At 43.0% G+C, this 18,983-nt stretch overlaps 1 protein-coding gene across 3 annotated transcripts in view; it reads left to right on the top strand.

The window, feature by feature from the left end:
* Positions 1–18,983, top strand: part of TMEM245 (transmembrane protein 245) — a 62,767-nt gene that overhangs the window by 25,725 nt on the left and 18,059 nt on the right. Inside the window, exons 6-11 of one of the 3 annotated variants that reach the window (XM_054164297.1) lie at positions 306–475; positions 5,217–5,240; positions 12,200–12,304; positions 14,531–14,613; positions 16,362–16,452; positions 18,161–18,259. In XM_054164297.1, the coding sequence (XP_054020272.1) occupies positions 306–475; positions 5,217–5,240; positions 12,200–12,304; positions 14,531–14,613; positions 16,362–16,452; positions 18,161–18,259 (572 nt within the window). The remainder of the gene's footprint in view (positions 1–305; positions 476–5,216; positions 5,241–12,199; positions 12,305–14,530; positions 14,614–16,361; positions 16,453–18,160; positions 18,260–18,983) is intronic. The other 2 variants (XM_054164298.1, XM_054164299.1) reach the window with 2 other exon arrangements.

Raw genomic sequence — 18,983 nt, forward strand, 5'->3', positions numbered from 1 at the left:
CGTAAATCCACTGTCCTGGAATCGGGGAATGACACCTACGTAGCCCAGGACTGGCACAAGTTTGTTAGGGGTGTCATTAGGTAGTGTGCAGACCCTTTTCTCTGCTGCCATCTAAATTCCATGTGGATAGGCACACTTGTGAAGAAGTGAAGAGATTAGCGCTAAAATTGCTTGAAATCGCCGAACAAGGTTTCTAGTGCAAAAAAAAATAATCTTTCTTTTTCATAGGTTTTTCAGAATGAAGTAGATGTTTTGTGGGGCTCCTCTGAAAGCTGTAAGGCTTAATTTCTTCCTTGTGGTTGCAGTTTGGGCACTTAAAAAACTCGTGATCCATTTTGGGGTTTTGAACTGCATGGCAAACCGCTGCACAAGATGGTGGCAACTTGTTGAAGGTTTTGTGAAGGAACGTCAGGAAGCTCTTGCTCCACGGCCCATTAGAGGACTTGGAAGAGTCATGCTGAAGCTTGACAGTAAGGTATTCCTCCTTATTTCCTTGCGCAACCTGAGAGTTTATTTTCTTCTCTATTCACTGTATGCTGCGAGGCTCTCACTCTACATTAAATGTCTGTCGCTAATGGAACACATCTGGCATGTAAAACTCTATCTGTTTTATGGTGTATTTTAAACCATGTCTCTTCTGTCACTAGTCACACTGAAGTACACATTTAGACTTTGTAAAGCTTGATAGAAGTCCCTCTTTTAAAATGTTGAGTTAGCTGTGAAGATTCCTTGTCTAACACAAAATCCTCATTGTTCAGTCACCTTATCTGATCACGAAGATTTTGAAGCTCACCTTAATGAGTTGTAATCTAAAGGATGAGATGTTCCTACTTCTGTGAAAGCTTCATTTAGAAAGCAACCCATTTTATTCTGTAAGTAGGGCTTGAACTAGTTCAAGCATGTTTGTTTATACTGGAAGTGCAGCTCTTGAGCACAGCGGCATGGCAGTACAGGAGGGAGGCGTCCTGCTGTAAGAGAAGAAATGTGGTATTTGGGAAGTGCCATAAGGCTTCTATGCTCCCCTCCCTTCTCCTCTACTCACAATGTGCCCACATTTTCATTGCAAAGTGGGAGAGCTCCATAAAATTGATGAAGGCATTCAGAACTGTAGGGTTTTACTTATTTTGTTTGTAATGGCTACGCTCGTGTGCAGGAGTGTGCTTTCGGTAACTGTGTGGAGTTATTCTCTGCCGTGGAGAAAGCTGTTCCCTCAGAGTTGCTGTAACTGAAGAGCTGAACCCTATAAGTATATCTGTCAGAGCATCTGTGCCTTGACAAATCTGTCTGGTTTATATCTCTGAATTCCTACAGGCAAAGAGCTTAAGCCCAAACCTAATGCGTTAGTGTGTGCCAAAAGGTCAACAAACCATTACAGTGGCTGTGGGAAATGAGGGATGATTTCAGAGTTCATGCAGGAAGAATTGGGAAAAGGAAAAGGGAAAGCCTTTCCAGATACAGCTATGAACAAGACAGAAGGGTTCCCAAATGTAGTGGAAAGAATTAACATGTTAGGGTAAAAGCTTAAATGATACAAAGCTTGTTGTTAAAAGGTCTCATTATGTCTAAAGACATCTTGCTTGCAAAGTACTGGATGTATTGTATTTCATGAGTTGTCAGGTTTAATATCCTTGTACTGCTTAACTATATGATGCAGTGTCTTTCTTATTTCCACTAAGTGTTTTCTCCTGAAAGAAGGTAGGGCTTTTGTTGTAATGTGCAGCAGAACTTCCTACTCTTCACCTTAAATGTATTTAAGGTCAGTTCATATTAATGTGGTTCTTGTCTAAGCCAAAGGATAGTGTTGACACAACTTCATTTCTCCATCTCCCCTCCCCCTCACCTCCTATCTTCTACATGACAGTCATGTTCCATCTGTGTTGTGTGTATTAAAGCAATTCAAGCTCTTCTAGCTGCTGTAAGAAGGATACTTGATACTCTGCTGGATTCTCTTGTCCTCATATGTGCCTATTCCAATTACAGTTCACCTGGATTTATCATGGGTGGATGGAATGATATGTGGGCTTCCAATGCTTATCCCAGTGATGCTTGAAGTTCTCCTGGCCATGCTTATTGTCTTCATTGTAGGATCATGGGTGTATCTTACCTCTGAGAATGTGGGAAGTAATACCATAGATTGTTTTGTGGTGACAGGGAGAGGAGAGGAATGAAAACTGCATCCTTGTAAGTTTTCTTAGAAGGGATGAATGAGCTGTGTTTAAATTGGATCACCAAACCTTTTTGCCTTCAGTAGGTACTGTTGAAGAGAAAGTAAATAATTCAGACACAGACCAGAAAAACCACAGAGTAAATTGTTACATCTTGCCTTTCATGTCTCTGTGTGAGATACCAAGATTGAAGGAGAGTTTCTTTTGCAGTTATGCTTGTTTTAAAAAATATGTCATTTATAATCTCTTTTCCTGGGAGGTGAAGCTACCTGGTGCCTTTGGTTGGTTTTTGTGTGGTTTTTTTGTTTGGTTTGGGGTTTTGGTTTGTTTTTTTGGGGGGGGTGTTGGTTTGGTTTGGGTTTTTGTTTTGGCTTTTGTGTACTGAGTTAATTGAAGGATCTCAGCATCAGGAGTATTTGGGCTCCTAGTGAAGTGTAAGCCATTGACAAGGTCTGTTTCACACCGATACCCAGTGATATTACTTGGTCTTTCAAAAGTGGTATGTCTGACTCAGAAGTAGTTCTAGTTTGGAGTAAAAGCTGGTGAGGGCAAGGAAGACATCTTACAGTGACATGCCTTTTTTCTCTCCAATGAAGCTGAGAAGGCTAGTGTAGATTGTCCAGAAAATAACCCTTTATGAGAAACTGAGAGTACTGTTCATGAATATAAACCTCTGAGCCTTATGGATTATATCTGTTTCTTAAATAAAAGCAGTAAGAAGAGCTGCTGCTCTTGCCCACTTCTCGTTAACCTGTGATTATCTTGGAAATGCAGACAAATTCAGACTGAAGAGAAGCTTTGATCAAGAGCAGTAGGTGAGGCTGTGCCTGCATGTGCAGGCCTCCTTTAAATAGAGACTGTGGAAATAGGATGTCCTTACTGTGTTCTTTAGTCTTGCTTGTGCCTCTGCCATTGAGGTATGAGAGAAATCCTAGGGTAAAGAGTAGGGAGATTTGTTGTCATCCAGCCAGTCATCTTAAAACTTGATATGGCATCATGCATATTTGTGGTAGCAGTCAAGAACCAATAATTGGTTTCAGTGATTTCTTTAGTCATTTTTAAAAGAAGGCTTGTCCTTTGGGCTGGTAGCTGGGGCTTGTGAGGGAGCTCAGCAGCATGAGCAGTCACTCAACTGCATTCACTACCATTGTATTATTTTGAGTGTGCTAGCATTTTGCCTGCATGCTTTCTGGCTGACTTAAGTGAATCGCAGTTCTATGCCTCTGCTAGGTGTAGCATATGAAGAGCTGTAAGACATCATTTGCACTTTCAATAAAGTGAAGGTTTAGTGCTTCTGGTACCAGGTTTAGTGTGTAAAAGCAAGCACAGATACTAGGCAGAATCTCCACTAGTCCATATATGGTTCTAGGAAGTACTTCCACAGACACACAGATTTTTTTTTATACATAGTTTTCCAGTGGAATACTGGAGAAGTTTTTGTAGCCTTATTCTGTTTTGAGTGACTTGAAGATCACAATTAAGCCATAGCCTGGTTTTAAATGTAGGTTTATTCCATCTGTAGAACTACATAAAGACTATTATTGGTAAGATAGTAGGCAGGTAGAAACCCCCTCCCCTGCCAGGCATTATCTTAAACATTCATTTAACAATTGTTGTTAATTTTGGCATGTAATGTTACTTCCAGCTTATTGTACTTAGCATTTTGGCCTCTAGAGGGGAAATACCCAAGTTTGGTTTTTCACTTTCATCTAAAATCTCAGCCTCACAGTACAGCTCTAGCCTTTGTTTTGTTGGAGTTGCAAAGGGGAGGTCTACAGACATGGGATCTACACATTTACTGCAAGGAGCCTACTATATAGTAGGTTTTAATATGCAGAAGGAAAGTTAAAGGCAGAAGTATGTCATTGAATCAGGAAGCAACTTGACACTTTATTTATACATTTTATGGGAGATGTAAAACAGAAGCAAATTCTACAGTGCTTAATATGAGGCTTTTGAAGCTGTATCATTGCTTTTCATTACTGTGATTGATGCATTCCATGAGTAGTAAAAGCTCGTGGAAGTGGATGCTTTGTCACATGTTATTTTCTTGTGTCTTTGTAAATCTGCTTCTGGCTTCTGCTATAACTTAATGAACATTCTGAAATTATTCTTTCCCAGCCCCCCAACCCCAGGTTTGAAATGTTGGGCTTTGGTTGTTGGTTTGGTTGGGGTTTTTTTCCCCCATTAGGAGCTAATACAGTTTCTGGTAACTGGTGAAAACTGTTGTTGTCGTGCCGTGAACCGATGTCTAATGGCTAGAATTAAGAGCATAATCTTACACTGACTAGGCCCTTAAATGGCTGTGCTTGAGCAGTATGGGTGAAAATTAGGAAGGAAAAATAACCAGTGCAAATGGAGAAGCTGGCTGTTGAGAAGTGCAGAATGCCTTCTGCACAGCCAAGTAAATTGCATGTAATCCATATATTTATTTGATCTACTGGTGCGTGTGTATCAAATTTAATTACCTGTTTGTTGATGTGCCATTGAGTGCAAGTGGTGAAATATGAGTGGTACTAATCAAAAAAAACCCCAACCAAACATACACATAAAGTTTGTTTAGCAGTAGTTGGCGTAATAGGGGTGTTTTAAAACACATAGGAAGCTGCTTAAATGGGACTGTTAATGCAATCTGGTGTGAATTTCTGGTGTTTGAATAAAAAGCACCCTTCCTGAAGTACTTCCACAAGTCCTGCTCTGAAATGTTAGCCCTCTGTGATTGCCCAGATTACGATGATAGCTCTTTTAATACCATTAAAGTTGTTTGCCCTTGTTATAGTCCCTCTTTGCTTCAAAAAGTGCATGTTAGTGGTGAAATCTAGATTCCTGCATTGGAAGTTGTTATGCTCTTTTCTTTCTATGGGGATTTGCCATCGTGTCTGGAACAATTTCATTTTCATTCTGTGATGACTTTGCCTGCCTCTCATTGCTGCCACCTTTTTTGGTTATTATTTTTGTTCCCTTCTGAACTTACTGCATTTTCCAATAATTTTCCACTGTGTTCTTTGTCTCTTTTCCCGTTTTCTTCTGTCTCCCCCTGCCACTGACCAGCTGTGGCACTGGCTTAATGAGAAGGTAAATAACTGGGGGGGTGGGGGTGGGAAATGTGATTCCAATTAATGGAGTCTGTGGTTTTTGGGGAGGTTTTTTGGTTTTGCAGCATGTGCACTTCTTAACATGCCTTGCTTCTTAGTTTTCTCTATCCAAGTGTCTTTTTTTTCCCCCAGCTCTTGATATAAGCTACTGAAGGTCATATAATTCTGCCTGAGCTCTTGGCTTTTACTAAAATATTGTTTCATACAGCAGAATATTGAGTTAGCCCTTCAGTGGGTAGTAGTTTGATTTACTGGCACTTTTATTCAAGAGCAGTTCATCTTCACCTGATCCCCACTTGGCAGACATAAAACCAGGTCTCTCCTGGACTGGAGAGCTGTTCTCTGTTCAGAAAGCATCAGTCAATTGAATTCACAGGGGTGTGATGAGGGTGAACTACAGTTCTGAAGCTAAGTTCTAAGCACTCACAAGTACTGGCTTCAGTAAGGGCTATTAATCATTTACTTCTGAAGCATCAAACTGGCCTGCATACTCAGTGACACTCGGTGCAGCACAGTCTCAGAGCTGCTGAATCTAATGACAGTCTTAAGGGAAGTAAGGGCTGGTAAAAAACAAAGCAGTTAAATTTTTGGGTGCCTTTCAAAATTGTGTAATATGTTTTATAAGAAATGTGCTTGGTTCCTGCGGTTCACCTTAGTCAGCTAGGGTGAACTATTGTTCTTTGTAGAACTGTCATCCCAAGAGAAGTTTTGAAACTAATTTGGTCCATGTTTGGCCTCATGTGTGACACACATCTGGACAGCTCCTCAACATTAGTGATATCTCTCTGGGATTTAGGCAGTGTCATTGCTTCAAACAAGCAGAGCCAGTACTCTGCTCTGGTGAGACCTCACCTGGAGCACTGTGTCCAGTTCTGGAGCCCCTATTACGAGAAAGATCTGGAGGTGCTGGAACATGTCCAGAGAAGAGCCATGAGGATGATCAGAGAGCTGGAGCTCCTCTGCTATGAGGACAGACTGTGAGGGAGTTGGGGCTGTTCAGTCTGGAGAAGAGAAGGCTCTAAGGAGACCTAATTGTGGCCTTCTAGTATCTGAATGGGGACTACAAGAAAGCTGGGGAGGGACGTTTGAGGACGTCAGGGAGTGATAGGACTGGGGGGGATGGAACAAAAATAGAAATGGGTAGATTCTGATTGGATGGTTAGGAAGAAGCTCTTCCCCATGAGGGTGGTGAGACAATGGAACAGGATGCCCAGGAAGGTGGTAGAAGCCTCACTCCTGGAGAGGCTTCTCATTCCTGGTAGAAGCCTAAAAACCTGGAGTTTTTGAAGGCCAGGCTGGATGTGGCTCTGAGCAACCTGCTCTCGTGTGAGGTGTCCCTGTCCATGGCAGTGGGGGTGGAACTAGGTGATCCTTGAGGTCCCTTCCAACCCTAACGCTTCTGTGATTCTAAGCACAGAGCTGGAGCGGAATGCGTGTAGCATGTGTGCATCTGCAGGACCTCAGAGTTTCAAAGGTGAAAATGTAGTATGTGAGAAAATACTTGAAAAGCAAGTGACTAAATAGAAATCTGGAAACGCGTTATGCTCCTGGCAGCACCTTGCATTCTTGCTCACCATTGCGGTAGTGGTGCGAGAGTCGGGATGGTTACTATGGTTTTGTGAACACCATCCCATCCTTTTCCATGCAGTAGCTATTACCACAGAAACCATGCAGCTGTTTTGCATGTTGTGCCAAACACCTGAAACACTGTCCTTCTGAATGCAGTCGAAAACAGGCAGAACAGTGCAGAGCATGGAGGCCATGGAGACGCTGGCACGGCTCTCTCTGGAAGGTTCTTGTAAAGAATGAAGTGGTCTGGGTGGCAGGTGGGAGTCATGCTGTGTGCAGTGTCCAGGCTGAGCAGGCAGACTCAGTGCAGAAAATGTGATTTTCAGAATTTCATCAGTTCACTTAGGGTTATAGGATGGGGGGCTGTCTGTATTTCTGAACGAGATGGTAGAGTTACTTGCTTTGATTCAGTCATAATTGCCCACTAAGGGCAATTTTGAATGGCCTTTTGCCCTTGAATGTAGGCTGGTTGGTTTAAAATTACATGTTTATTTCCTGACTTTGAAATGTTTGTGCTATGTGGGTGACTTACAATTAGTAAACATGCATAAACATAACCCTTTATAATTACCATTTGTTTTAATTAGGTAAGTGGTTTGTTAGCACAGTTTATGTGAAGAGCTGAGTTCAGTGAGCCAGAGGTGAAAGTTTATTCTCAGCTACTTGGTTTTTTTGGCTGAGTTTAGAACTTGTTTGTTTGAAAATTCATGTGTGTGTGTATACCAATTTTAGTCTTGGGTAGGTTGCAAAAAAATAATTTCCCTGTAATTGTTTTGAAGTCTAAAATGTCTTGATTTTATTTTTGGTTCAGAGGTTTGCATTATTGGGTAAAACCCTGTGAATGCACTGCCTTAAAAGAGGTTGAGGTTTTGGGGGTTTTTTTATGGGGGTTTTTTTAATTACTGTTTTATTTCAGTTTCATTGGCAGAGATCCTGGAAGTCATTTACAAGCAGTGCTGACCCCTGTGGATGAGCAAATATCAATAATAATATAATCAGGATGAAAGATACATAAATTAATATCACCACCACCCCTCCTAAATATATCAATATCTGTTTATCTATCTATATATATCCCAGGGAGGTGGTGGAGTCCCCATCCCTGGAGGTGTTCAAAAAAGGGATTGGATGTGGCACTTGAAACCATGGTTTAGTAGTCATGAGGTGCTGGGTGACAGGTTGGACTTGATGATCTTTGAGGTCTTTTCCAACCTTATTGATTCTATGAGATATATATATATATAAAATGGGGAGATCTGTAATCCTGGATGCAGATGGAGAGATCTGTAACAGTGGACACAGTTAAAAGACTGCACCATTTTCATTTTTGCCTGTCTTTGAAGGGTATTGCTTGGGTAAATTTCCAATAATCTACCAAGATACTAAACATTTGCTGTCTGCAGATGGCAGAGTTTCAAATTTTAACTAGGCTTGCTAGTGACTGAAGTGCTCTTCCTGTTCTGAGATCTGCTTGAAGCTTTTGTGGGGTTTTTGGCAGCAAGAATAGTGTATAATCACATAATTTATCACAGTATTTGTAGCCCAAAGTATAGAATAGGTTCAGCTGGGCTAGCATGATCTGTCCTTTCTAATGTTGTCTAGGGCAGGATTAGAAAGAATTGTGAAGTTTTGCAGTGGCAGCAGTGGTGCTCCCACAGAGCTGAGACCTCATGCAGACTCTTCTCTCTCTTTTTTTGGCTTGGCTACCCATGTGACTCATTTTGATGTAGCCCTGAGATGTGTCCTGATTACAGACTTGCCTTACTCTCATCCGGTAAGATGATGACATTCTCAGATATTAACTGAACTGAAGGAGAATGTTGACAAGTCTGAGAAAAGTCCTGGAGGGGAATCCAGTTAAGTAGTGAAACTGTTTAAAGAAAGTAGTCCTTTTTTGGTGATCTTAAGTAGATTTAATTGAAAAACTAGGGTTCTAATGCCTATGCAGTGTAAAAGATGCAAGTATCAACTCACAGGTGATGTGTCATACTGCACAGCATGGGGAACCTGTCTAGATAGCAGGATTGTTAAACCTGACCATGTTATCAGGGTCTGTTACAGCTCAAGATGGTTTCTGTCATCACCCAAAAGTTGAAGCAGGGAGTACTTGCAAATTATTGAGGCACACTTTAAGTGAATGCAATTCACCTTATTTATTTATTCATTTGTTTTTGCAGCAAGTTGAAATAAATATTTTAAAGTTGCTATGTTTCCCTTCAAGACTGTCACAGTTTCAGGGTGCTTTCTGTGGACAGTCAATCACAAATTAGTAACATTTTGGGTTTGTTTTCCAAGTGTGACCTTCTGTAGCTTAGGAGCTTGGCTTTCCTTTGCTTAATTTTGAGCGTTGTGGCAGCATCAGCTTCTCACTGTTGACTAACATTTACATTAGAAGCTTGGAAGTGATTTTTAAACTTCATGATCTCTGACTAATGGACTAGTCTTTAGTTGGTGTATGTTTGTGTTTGTGTGCATGCCCCTGCTTTACAGGAAGGATGTAAAGGGGAGGTCTGGCGGGGTTGGGGCAAGAATGAAGTCTGGACCTGATTCAGTGGTAAGTACAAGCACACAGGGATTTAACAGTCTAGCTTAACTGCAGTAACAACACCTAAGCATTAGCATGCAAAGGTGAGTGCTTCCTGAAGAAATGTTGTGGGTAAATGCAGAGGAAAGAAGGGAGGTTTAATAGCAAGCAAACTGAAGGAGGGCAAGTAAATACAGCCTTCAGTGAATCGTGCATCTGCTCTTACTTCTATGATACTCAATTCAATTCAGCCTTCCCCTGTGATGTCTGTACCAGTTGTATGGCTTGGATCTGCTGAAGGCTGTGGTTGAGAAAAGATGCCCTGTTTGTCACGGTCCGGTTCAGAGCGGGCTCACGCCCTCATCTTTTGGAGCTTAGTCTTCAGTAGTTGCCACTGTGGCAAAACATGTCAGGCACCCTGCTTCAGCTGCATGGAGATTTCATCTACTGGATACCACTCACTGTGGTGGGCTGAAGTTTCCCCCCCAGCATTAAGACCAACTCACACAATCACTGAGGCTGGCATTTTTTGAAGCCTCTGAGAGAAGCTCCAATTTATTGGATTCAGTGAATTGATTAAGGTGCCGTGTGTAAGGCTAGCCAGATTTCCATCTCTAACTTTGAAAGTAACAGTTCGCTTGAACTTTAACTAAGAAATAACAAAGGCAACTTTAATTTTTAATAACTTTAGAATAAAGCTGATGCTATAAAATTTCTATCCCCTGGACATCCAGTGTTTTTTCAGTGATAAGTTTTCTTTCTGACCCTTAAAACAGGGACATCTATTTCTTGCTTCTCTGGCATAATCCATAGGTGCCTACGAGGTTTGTAAGGGCACAGTAAATCCTGTTTCCAGTCTTCTATCTGAAAATGGTACAACCCCATGTAAAGCCACTCAGTTTTTCAGGAAGCTGCATTACTGCTTCAGGCAGGCAACCCCCCTCTAGCAGCACTGAAAGGCATCTTTGATAGCTGAAATACTTCAGCAGTGCTGGAAGGTGTTAAACATAGCTAAGGCAAAAGACTGCAGATTCCTTCAGCTTCTCTGAATTCTTTTCTGCAGGGCATAATACAGTGCAGATTTTGTTACAAAAGCTTCCTGGCTCAACACCTTGTTTTAAAAGATAACTGCTTTCTTCAAGTTTTCTTCGTCATTTTGAACAGCAGTTCCAAAATGCTGGATTGTAATCCTTGTGCTGATTCAGATCAAAAAGGAGCAGGTTGTCCAAAAGATTGAAGTTTAAAAGGAATTGCTTAATGTACATTAACTGCTCAGATGCTACAGGATAAGCATCAAGAAAAAATAAAATCCCTACTTTTATTTCAGATAAGAGATTGTGGTGGGTTGGAATCCTCCCCCCCCCCCCCCCCCCCCCAACATTCAGTGTTAATCAATTCAATCATTACATAGTTCTACTGACTCCTTAGTTATTCCAGAACCAATTTCCTATGTAAGGGTTAGGGTCAATAGTGAAGCAAGAGCTAATACAAACAATCAGCAAGCATATTGGTAGTTTTTGTAACTAAAAGGCTACCTGCTTAATTGCTGACTATCTCATTTGTACACCCTTGGAAGTAACTTCATCTACTGCACACTGGCTTTGACTTCAGTTCTCTTGAAGCACAAATTGAACAGGTGTTCTTCTACTGTTTTTTCCTGCATTAATACCAGATGGAGTATAAGTAGCCTTGGTATGTGGACCATAGAAGATAGAAAAATATAACTGCTCATATTTACATGGGCCTTCTCAGCATTTTAGGTAAAGAGCTGAATTGTGTATGGACAGAGCTCAGCTTGCACTGTTCTGGATCACTCTTCATAGCCATGTTGCTGAGTGGTTTTGTTTTAAATGACATGATCAGAATTTCTCTCATCTGAAGCAGTATCACTTTGTGGACATGTGGCTCTGAGCAGCCTGATCTAGTGTGAGGTGTCCCTGCCCATGGCAGGGGGGCTGGAACTAGATGATCCTTGAGGTCCCTTCCAACCCTAAGAATTCTATGGTTCTGTGTATCCGTCAGACCATTCCCTAAACCAACAGAACAGAGCATACACACCTGTTTTCCTGTCTCAGTAGGCTTAGCTGATGCATGTTTAATGCATCCTTTCGAGATTCAAAGTGGGTAGAAACAGGCAGTGCTGAGTAATTGACATGATAGAATAAAACAGGTTGGAAGAGACCTTTGAGATCATCGTGTCCAACCTATCACCCAGCACCACCTAATCAACTAAAGTGTGGCACCAAGCACCCTATCAAGTCTTCTCCTGAACACTTCCAGCGATGGTGATGATCAATAAGGTAAGGTAGAAAACCTCCAGCCTCATGAGAATTCCAAAGGTGATGATGAACAGCTTTAAAAATTTGGTTCCTCACAGAAGTACCTTGGTTGTCCTTTAGGTGGCTGTGAATCACATTTGAAAGCCATCATTGTACTTCACATAACTTGATAGAGCTTTGAAGTCCTGTGCAGATGGTATCTGTAAGCTTCCAGGTTGTTGAAGGGCCAGAAACAAAGGCAAAGTTTAAGGTTCATGGCTGACTTGAGTGCTAACTTCTCTAGCTTTAGTAAGTAAATGTTGAGTTACTGCTTGCTTTGCAGAGAGCTTGCCGTGTCTTGTGGCAATGTGTAAATGTTGTTTGGAAAAACCATGTGTCCTGCCATGACCTTAATCACGCTAACACCCCTTGTTAATTGTTCCTCTCCGAGCTTGGGCGTAAGTGCTGTTTGATCCGAGCCTGGTGGTGCGCTGTGATTGTGAATGAGGACAACAGTAGCCCCGTGCAGCCTTGCTGTCATTAAAGGTCGATTCATGTGCTGTGGTTTGTCTCTTCTTTTCTGCACAGATGATCGTGTGGCTGGAGAAAATGCTAGATAAAATAATCAGCATTTTCATAATCTTTTTGCTAGTGATAGGAACACTTCTGCTGGCCCTGCTCCTTACTGCAAAGGTACAGTGTGCTAAGGAATGTAACCATTGAACTTGCTTTAAATGCTGAACGGAGTTACTGGTGTTTATGTAAAATTATGTAGCTGGAAGAGGTTTTTACAGCAGTGATTACCAGCTGTGCTCTTGTTGCAGATGACCTTGTTACCATTCCAGGACTATTTCTTTAAGATACTTCTATTTGTTTGTATTTATATGCTTGTTTTCATATATGACAACACTGATATGTACATGGGGTTGGAAGTACAAACCTTATGCTGGTGAAAGAATTACCAGCTTACATACATATGACAGGAGCAGATTCGTTCTGCATTCTGTTACACCTTGTCAACAGCACAGCCACTTAGAATTACCTCCATGTACTTATCAGAAACATATTTAGAAACTGCTTAAGGTGCATTTGTCAGCTCTTTGTGTAGTTGCCAGTAGTAACCTTATGGTATCCTGTTGTGAGTTTAAATGTGTTGAAGTTCTCTGAAACTGACTTTTGGGTTGTGGTTGGTGAGGCTTTTGCTCACCAGAAGAGGTCACTCATGTACTTTATTTACCTCCCTCTTTTTTTCTTCTTCTCCTTTTTTAATGGAGCTATGTTTGTACTCTAAATAGTCAGTGGAGATTGAATGCTTGACTTCAATAGTTACAGAACAAAAGTCAGTGCATTCTAATGTCAGTCTCCTTTTTCCAAAATGTGATGTTCACAGCATCACAGAATCAGTCAGGGTTGGAAGGGACCACAAGGATCATCCAGCTCCAACCCCCCTGCCATGGGCAGGGACACCCCACACTAGATCAGGCTGCCCAGAGCCTCATCCAGCCTGGCCTTAAACACCTCCAGGGACAGGGCCCCAACCACCTCCCTGGACAACCCATTCCAGGGCTTCACCACTCTCATGGGGAAGAACTTCCTCCTCCCCTCCAGCCTGAATCTCCCCACCTCCAGCTTCATTCCATTCCCCCTAGTCCTATCACTGCCTGAGAGCCTGAGCAGTCCCTCCCCAGCCTTCTTGGAGCCCCCTTCAGATACTGGAAGGCCACAATGAGGTCACCTCGGAGCCTTCTCTTCCCCAGACTGAACAGCCCCAACTCCTTCAGTCTGTGCTCACAGCAGAGCAGCTCCAGCCCTCTGCTCATCATCCTGGCCCTGCTCTGGACATCTTCCAGCACCTCCAGATCCCTCTTGTAATAGGGGCCCCAGAACTGGAGGCAGTACTCCAGGTGGGGTCTCCCCAGAGCTGAGCAGAGGGGGAGAATCCCCTCCCTTGCCCTGCTGGCCACACTTCTCTTGATGCAGCCCAGGATCTGATTGGCTCTCTGGGCTGCAAGTGCACACTGAGAGCTCCTGGTGAGCTTCTTCTCCCCTAGCACCCCCAAGTCCCTCTCCTCAGGGCTGCTTTCCAGCCAGTCCCTGCCCAGCCTCTGTTTGTGCCTGGGATTGCCTCCACCCAGATGCAGGACCCTGCACTTGGTCTTGTTGAACCTCATGAGATTGGCTTGTGCCCACCTCTCCAGCCTGTCAAGGTCCCTCTGGGTGGCATCCCTTCCCTCCAGCATGTCTGCTGCACCACACAGCTCAGTGTCATCAGCAAACCTGCTAAGGGTGCACTCAATGCCACTGATCAGTATTTAAAACTGAAAGCTTCGGAAGCTGTGCAAACATTCCTGCCTGGAGCTCCCTTACATTAATAAAAGAAACATTAAGGTGTTCGTAAAAGGTGACTTTTATCATTCTTCTGATGTGCCAAATTAATTCCTCAATCACATGTGTGGTCATCTTAAAGCTTAACATTCACTAGTGGTTACACTTCTGTAATGTGTGGCTTAAAGTGTATCTGAAACTGTGCTTTATATTTTAGTACTTCCCTTGACTGTACTGCTGTATTGTTGATTTGTTTCCCCCCACCCCACTGAGATAAGGTTTAAATTCCCATTTGCTATTACTAGTCACTCAGAGTGTGTCCAAAATTGTCAGAACAGTCTGAGAATTGTATTGACTACATTGTGGGGATTAGTGCCACTCGTTCTTTGTAGTGAGCTGTCTGCATTGGAATAATTATTCCTTAAATGTACAGATGGGTCACCCTTTGTTCCCCCTAATCCTACAACCCTTGCCCCCTGCCCCTCCCCTCTTTCCCCCCCCCCCCCCCCCCCCCCCAGAAAAAAAGAGCCTCTGAATGTAGGAAGAGTTCTAGCTTGCATTACGTAACATTTTTCTTGTCTGTGTTTAACTTAGGTCCATCAAGAGAGTGTTCACATGATTCAAGTCACAAGCAGCTTGATCAATGAGACAGTAGCCAGTCACCCAGAATGGGCAAAGTAAGAATGCTGAAGTTAAGCAAAGAGTGTGGGGTGGATGAGCAAGCTTCCAGGTGCTTTTTATGCATTGTATGTAATTAGAAGGATTCCCTAGAAGAACAGAAAGGGGAGTGACTACTGCAGGCAGCTGTGACAGCTAAACTCTCAAGCAGCAATAGTGTTTATCTGCATTACTCTGGAGGAATGTCAGGATGATATTTTGAGGACTGGTAGAACTTTGAAGGAGGACTCCAAAGTGTGTGAACTTCTCTAGTTAGAGTTTGGGTGTTAAAACTTACATAGTGCAGAGAATAGAAAGGTCTATTCTTAGCCCTTTTCCTGCAACAGAAAACTAATGACCAAGAATGCTCTCTGTAGAAGGTTGCAGAATGAGATGAATTATTTTTTTCAACACAAAGAGCTGGCTGCAGAATGCCTTTGAGGGAATAGCAGTTGAATAAAATGGTTTTGGAGTGAAATGAAGAAGGGTGGAAAGAATGGTGGAGGAGGAGAGTTTGGTATGATGCCATTGGGAAGGCCTGTTCCTATTAAGAGATGTGTGTGATGTACACAGTGGGAAGCTTTGCACCATTTGTAATGGTTTGTACGATTAACATAACGGTTAAAGCAGACACCAAAGCAAATACTGAGAGAGAGACTATTGTGAGCAGATGCACACAGAGGAAAAACAGGAGCAAGCTGGTGAGCAAAGCAGTGAACAAGGGGGCAATGGGCAGTGTGAAGGGTGTGGGTTTGGTGGGAGGAGATGTTGCAGTTGCCTTTTGTTTGCTTCAGCTAAACAAGCATTTAATAAAGATGAGTCCAGGCACTTAGCAGGACGAAAGAACTGTGTCCTGAACAAGAATGGTTGACTTTCTGTTTCTCTTTAAGGGGCACTTTCTTAAAAGAGGTGATGATTTAACAGGATTGAAAGAAAGCATGAGAGCGAGCACAGTAACATGGTGTGGTTAATATATGCTTTTCTAAAGCACGTATTACTACAGCATATAAGTGTCTTAGAATCGTAGAGTCAGCCAGGTTGGAAAAGACCTCAAAGATCATCAAGTCCAACCTGTCACCCAACACCATCTGATCAACTCAACCATGGCACCAAGCACCCTATACGGTCTCTTCCTAAGCACCTCTAGGGATGGGGACTCCTCCACCTCCCTGGGCAGCACATCCCAATGGCCAATCTCTCTTGCTGGGAAGAACTTCTTCCTAACATCCAGCCTAAACCTCCCCTGGCACAGCTTGAGACTGTGTCCTCTTGTTCTGGTGCTGGGTGTCTGGGAGAAGCGACCAACCCCCACCTGGCTACAACCTCCCTGCAGGGAGCTGCAGAGAGCAAGAAGGTCTCCCCTGAGCCTCCTCTTCTCCAGGCTAAATAACCCCAGCTCCCTCAGCCTCTCCTCACAGGGCTGTGCTCAAGACCTCTTCCCAGCCTCGTTGCCCTTCTCTGGACACATTAAAGAGTCTCAGTGTCCTTCTTAAATGGAGGGGCCCAGAACTGGACACAGGACTCAAGGTGTGGCCTAAGCAGTGCTGAGTACAGGGGCACAATGTGGCTCCTGCTGGCCACACTGTCCCTGATGCAAGTTTAGTAGAGTAAGTTTTCTGATGCGAGTTTAGATAGTAAGTTTATATGTATTTAACTGGGGGTGGCTGTTGCTGCAAAATGTTATTTTGTCATGTTGGTATTGGCTGTAATGAAATGGTGAAAATAAGTAGCAGTTAACTTTGCTTTCCTTCTTTACAAAAACACCTAGCTGGCTGCCAGAAGCCCAGGTCGTTCAGAAGGCTCTCAATTCCGCGGTCAACAACGTCTATCAATACGGTCGAGAATGGATTACCCATAAGGTAAGAGGGAGCTACCCCACCTGTTAAAAAGGTTTCATTTCTAGTCTCCCATGAAAGTCAAGTGAAAATAGGAATAACTAAACCAGTTAAAAATTGTCAGTGATTCTTTTCCGTGTGGTGAACCGTTTTGTTGCTGGGTCTGTTCTTTCAGCTGTCTGCTTGGTGAGTTGAAGGAAGGCTGGGAGTGATCCCGGTGGTCTTTTCTGCTTAGAGGAATATTGGTTTTTAAGAGCTGAAAAGTCTGTCAGTGTTGTAGTGAGGTTACCAGTGAAAATGTATTAAATAAAACCAAGGTGTTTGGGTTGGTTTTTTTGGTCTGGGTTTAGCTGTCCAATTGTAGACAGTGTAGACTTGAGTACTGGGGTGGGCTTTGAGGCAACCCTTGTCCAGGTCTGTGTCCAGGTCTGGGCTCCTCAGTTTAAGAAGGACATTGAGAGACTTGAAGGTGTCCAGAGAGGGGCAACAAGGCTGGGGAGGGGTCTGAAGCATAGCCCTGGTAGGAGAGGCTGAGGGAGCTTAGCCTGGAGAAGAGAAGGCTCAGGGGAGACCTTACTGCTCTCCACAGCTCCCTGAAGGGAGGTTGTAGCCAGGTGGGGGTTGGGCTCTCCTCTCAGGCAACCGGCACCAGAACAAGAGGACACAGTCTTAAGCTGCACCAGGGGAAGTTTAGGCTGGAGGTGAGGAGAAAGTTCTTCCCAGCAAGAGGAATTGGCCCTTGGGATGTGCTGCCCAGGGAGGTGGTGGAGTCACCATCCCTGGAGGTGTTCAAAACAGGTTTGGACTTGGCACTTGAAGCCATGGTTTGGCTGTCAGGAGGTGTTGGGTGTTAGGTTGGACTTGACCTCTGAGGTCTTTTGCAGCCTGATTGATTCTGTGACGATTTAACTGGGGATTTGGTGGCAGTGGCCACGCTGAGACCTGCTGCTGAAACTTTCCTATAAGTGTTCTGATTTCTGTGTGGGCTGATTGTGGTAGCCTAAATATATATTTTTTAAATTGGAGTTTATTTAAATTAGCTGCCAAGGTTTTTATTTTTATATATCAGAACCATACAGAATTAACCAGGTCATTAACGACCTTCAAGATCGAGTCCAGCCTATCACCCAACACCATCTAATCAACTAGACCATGGTACTAAGTGCCTCATCCAGGCTCTTCCTAAACTCCTCCAGTGATGGTGACTCCACCACCTCCCTGGGCAGCACATCCCAAGGGCCAATCTCTCTTGCTGGGAAGAATTTCTTCCTAACATCTAGCCTGAACCTCCCCTGGCACAGCTTGAAACTGTGTCCTCTCATTCTGTCAGTGGTTGCCTGGGAGAAGAGACCAACCCCCACCCACCTACAACCTCCCTTCAGGGAGTTGTAGATGGCAATAATGTCTCCCCTGAGCCTTCTCTTCTTCAGGTTAATGTTTACTCTAATGATGCTAAGGATTTTGCATTAAGCATTTTAAAGATAGCATTGATTTTCTGTGCAGAAAGAAGTCCTCACTTCAGTGAAGCAGAATGTGGGGGTGGTTTTTTTATGGACCAAATTTCCATGTTGTCTGAAGAGTGAATTCCGTAACAGCCACACAGCTTTTTTTAATCTTTGGGTTTGAGGCATGCCTTTACCAGCAGGCTTACTGGATTCATCTAACCTGGGGTTTGTCAGTAGATGCCAGCCTGGTTCTGTTCTGTATAATAAAAGATCTATTTATGTTCTAGCTCCACAAGATTTTGGGAGAAAAAGTTAATAACACAGCTGTGATTGAAAAACAAGTGCTAGAGCTCTGGGACAGGCTTTATCACTCTTGGTTTGTGAAGGTAGGTAACTTATTGAAATGGTATTCATGTGAGCATTGTACTTTGAGATAGTTACACTGTCTGCATTTCTGAGCCAAAGGTTGGAATGCTGAGCAAAGGTCAGAATAAAAAGTTGGTTAAAATAAGATCATGATACCACCACAGCTTGAGTACAGCCAGAGTTACGTCCTTCACGTCAGCAGCTGCGTGGTTTTATGTATGCCATTTAATTTGATACCTGTCTCACTTTTTTAGTGTCTCAGGGCTTTCTGTTGAATTTTTGTGATCTTGAGGGGTTAGGAAAAGGAAGTGGCATAAGGTGTGCAACTTCTCCAAATTTCCAAGTTAATAGAAGTTGTCTTTTAAGTTTCTTACAGTGCACTTCTGCCAGCTGTTCTAGCCTTCCTTGAATGGCTTCTGCACCCTGCATCTTGACAAGTTCCTAAGAGCTAGATAAGTGTCACTTAAGAGTTTTTTTATAACAAGAGTGGTGTTTTCCTCTTAAAGGAAAAAGCAATTCATGAGCTGTGGTCCAATGGAAGTAGCAAAGTCCAGAAGTCACACCCCTGCAATGCTTGTGGATATTTAAATAACTACCATTATAGTATATTAACACTCTCCTTCATAGCGTTTTTAAAGTACCTCTGATGTTACAAAAAGATCAATGCCTTGAAAGGCCTAAGAGTTTCAGCAGGGCAGTCAGGCCAAAAGCTTCTGCTTGTGTTTTCCTATGTGAGCTGTACTT

This window comes from Dryobates pubescens, chromosome 9, assembly GCF_014839835.1.
Source record: "Dryobates pubescens isolate bDryPub1 chromosome 9, bDryPub1.pri, whole genome shotgun sequence".
Classification (NCBI taxonomy): domain Eukaryota; kingdom Metazoa; phylum Chordata; class Aves; order Piciformes; family Picidae; genus Dryobates; species Dryobates pubescens.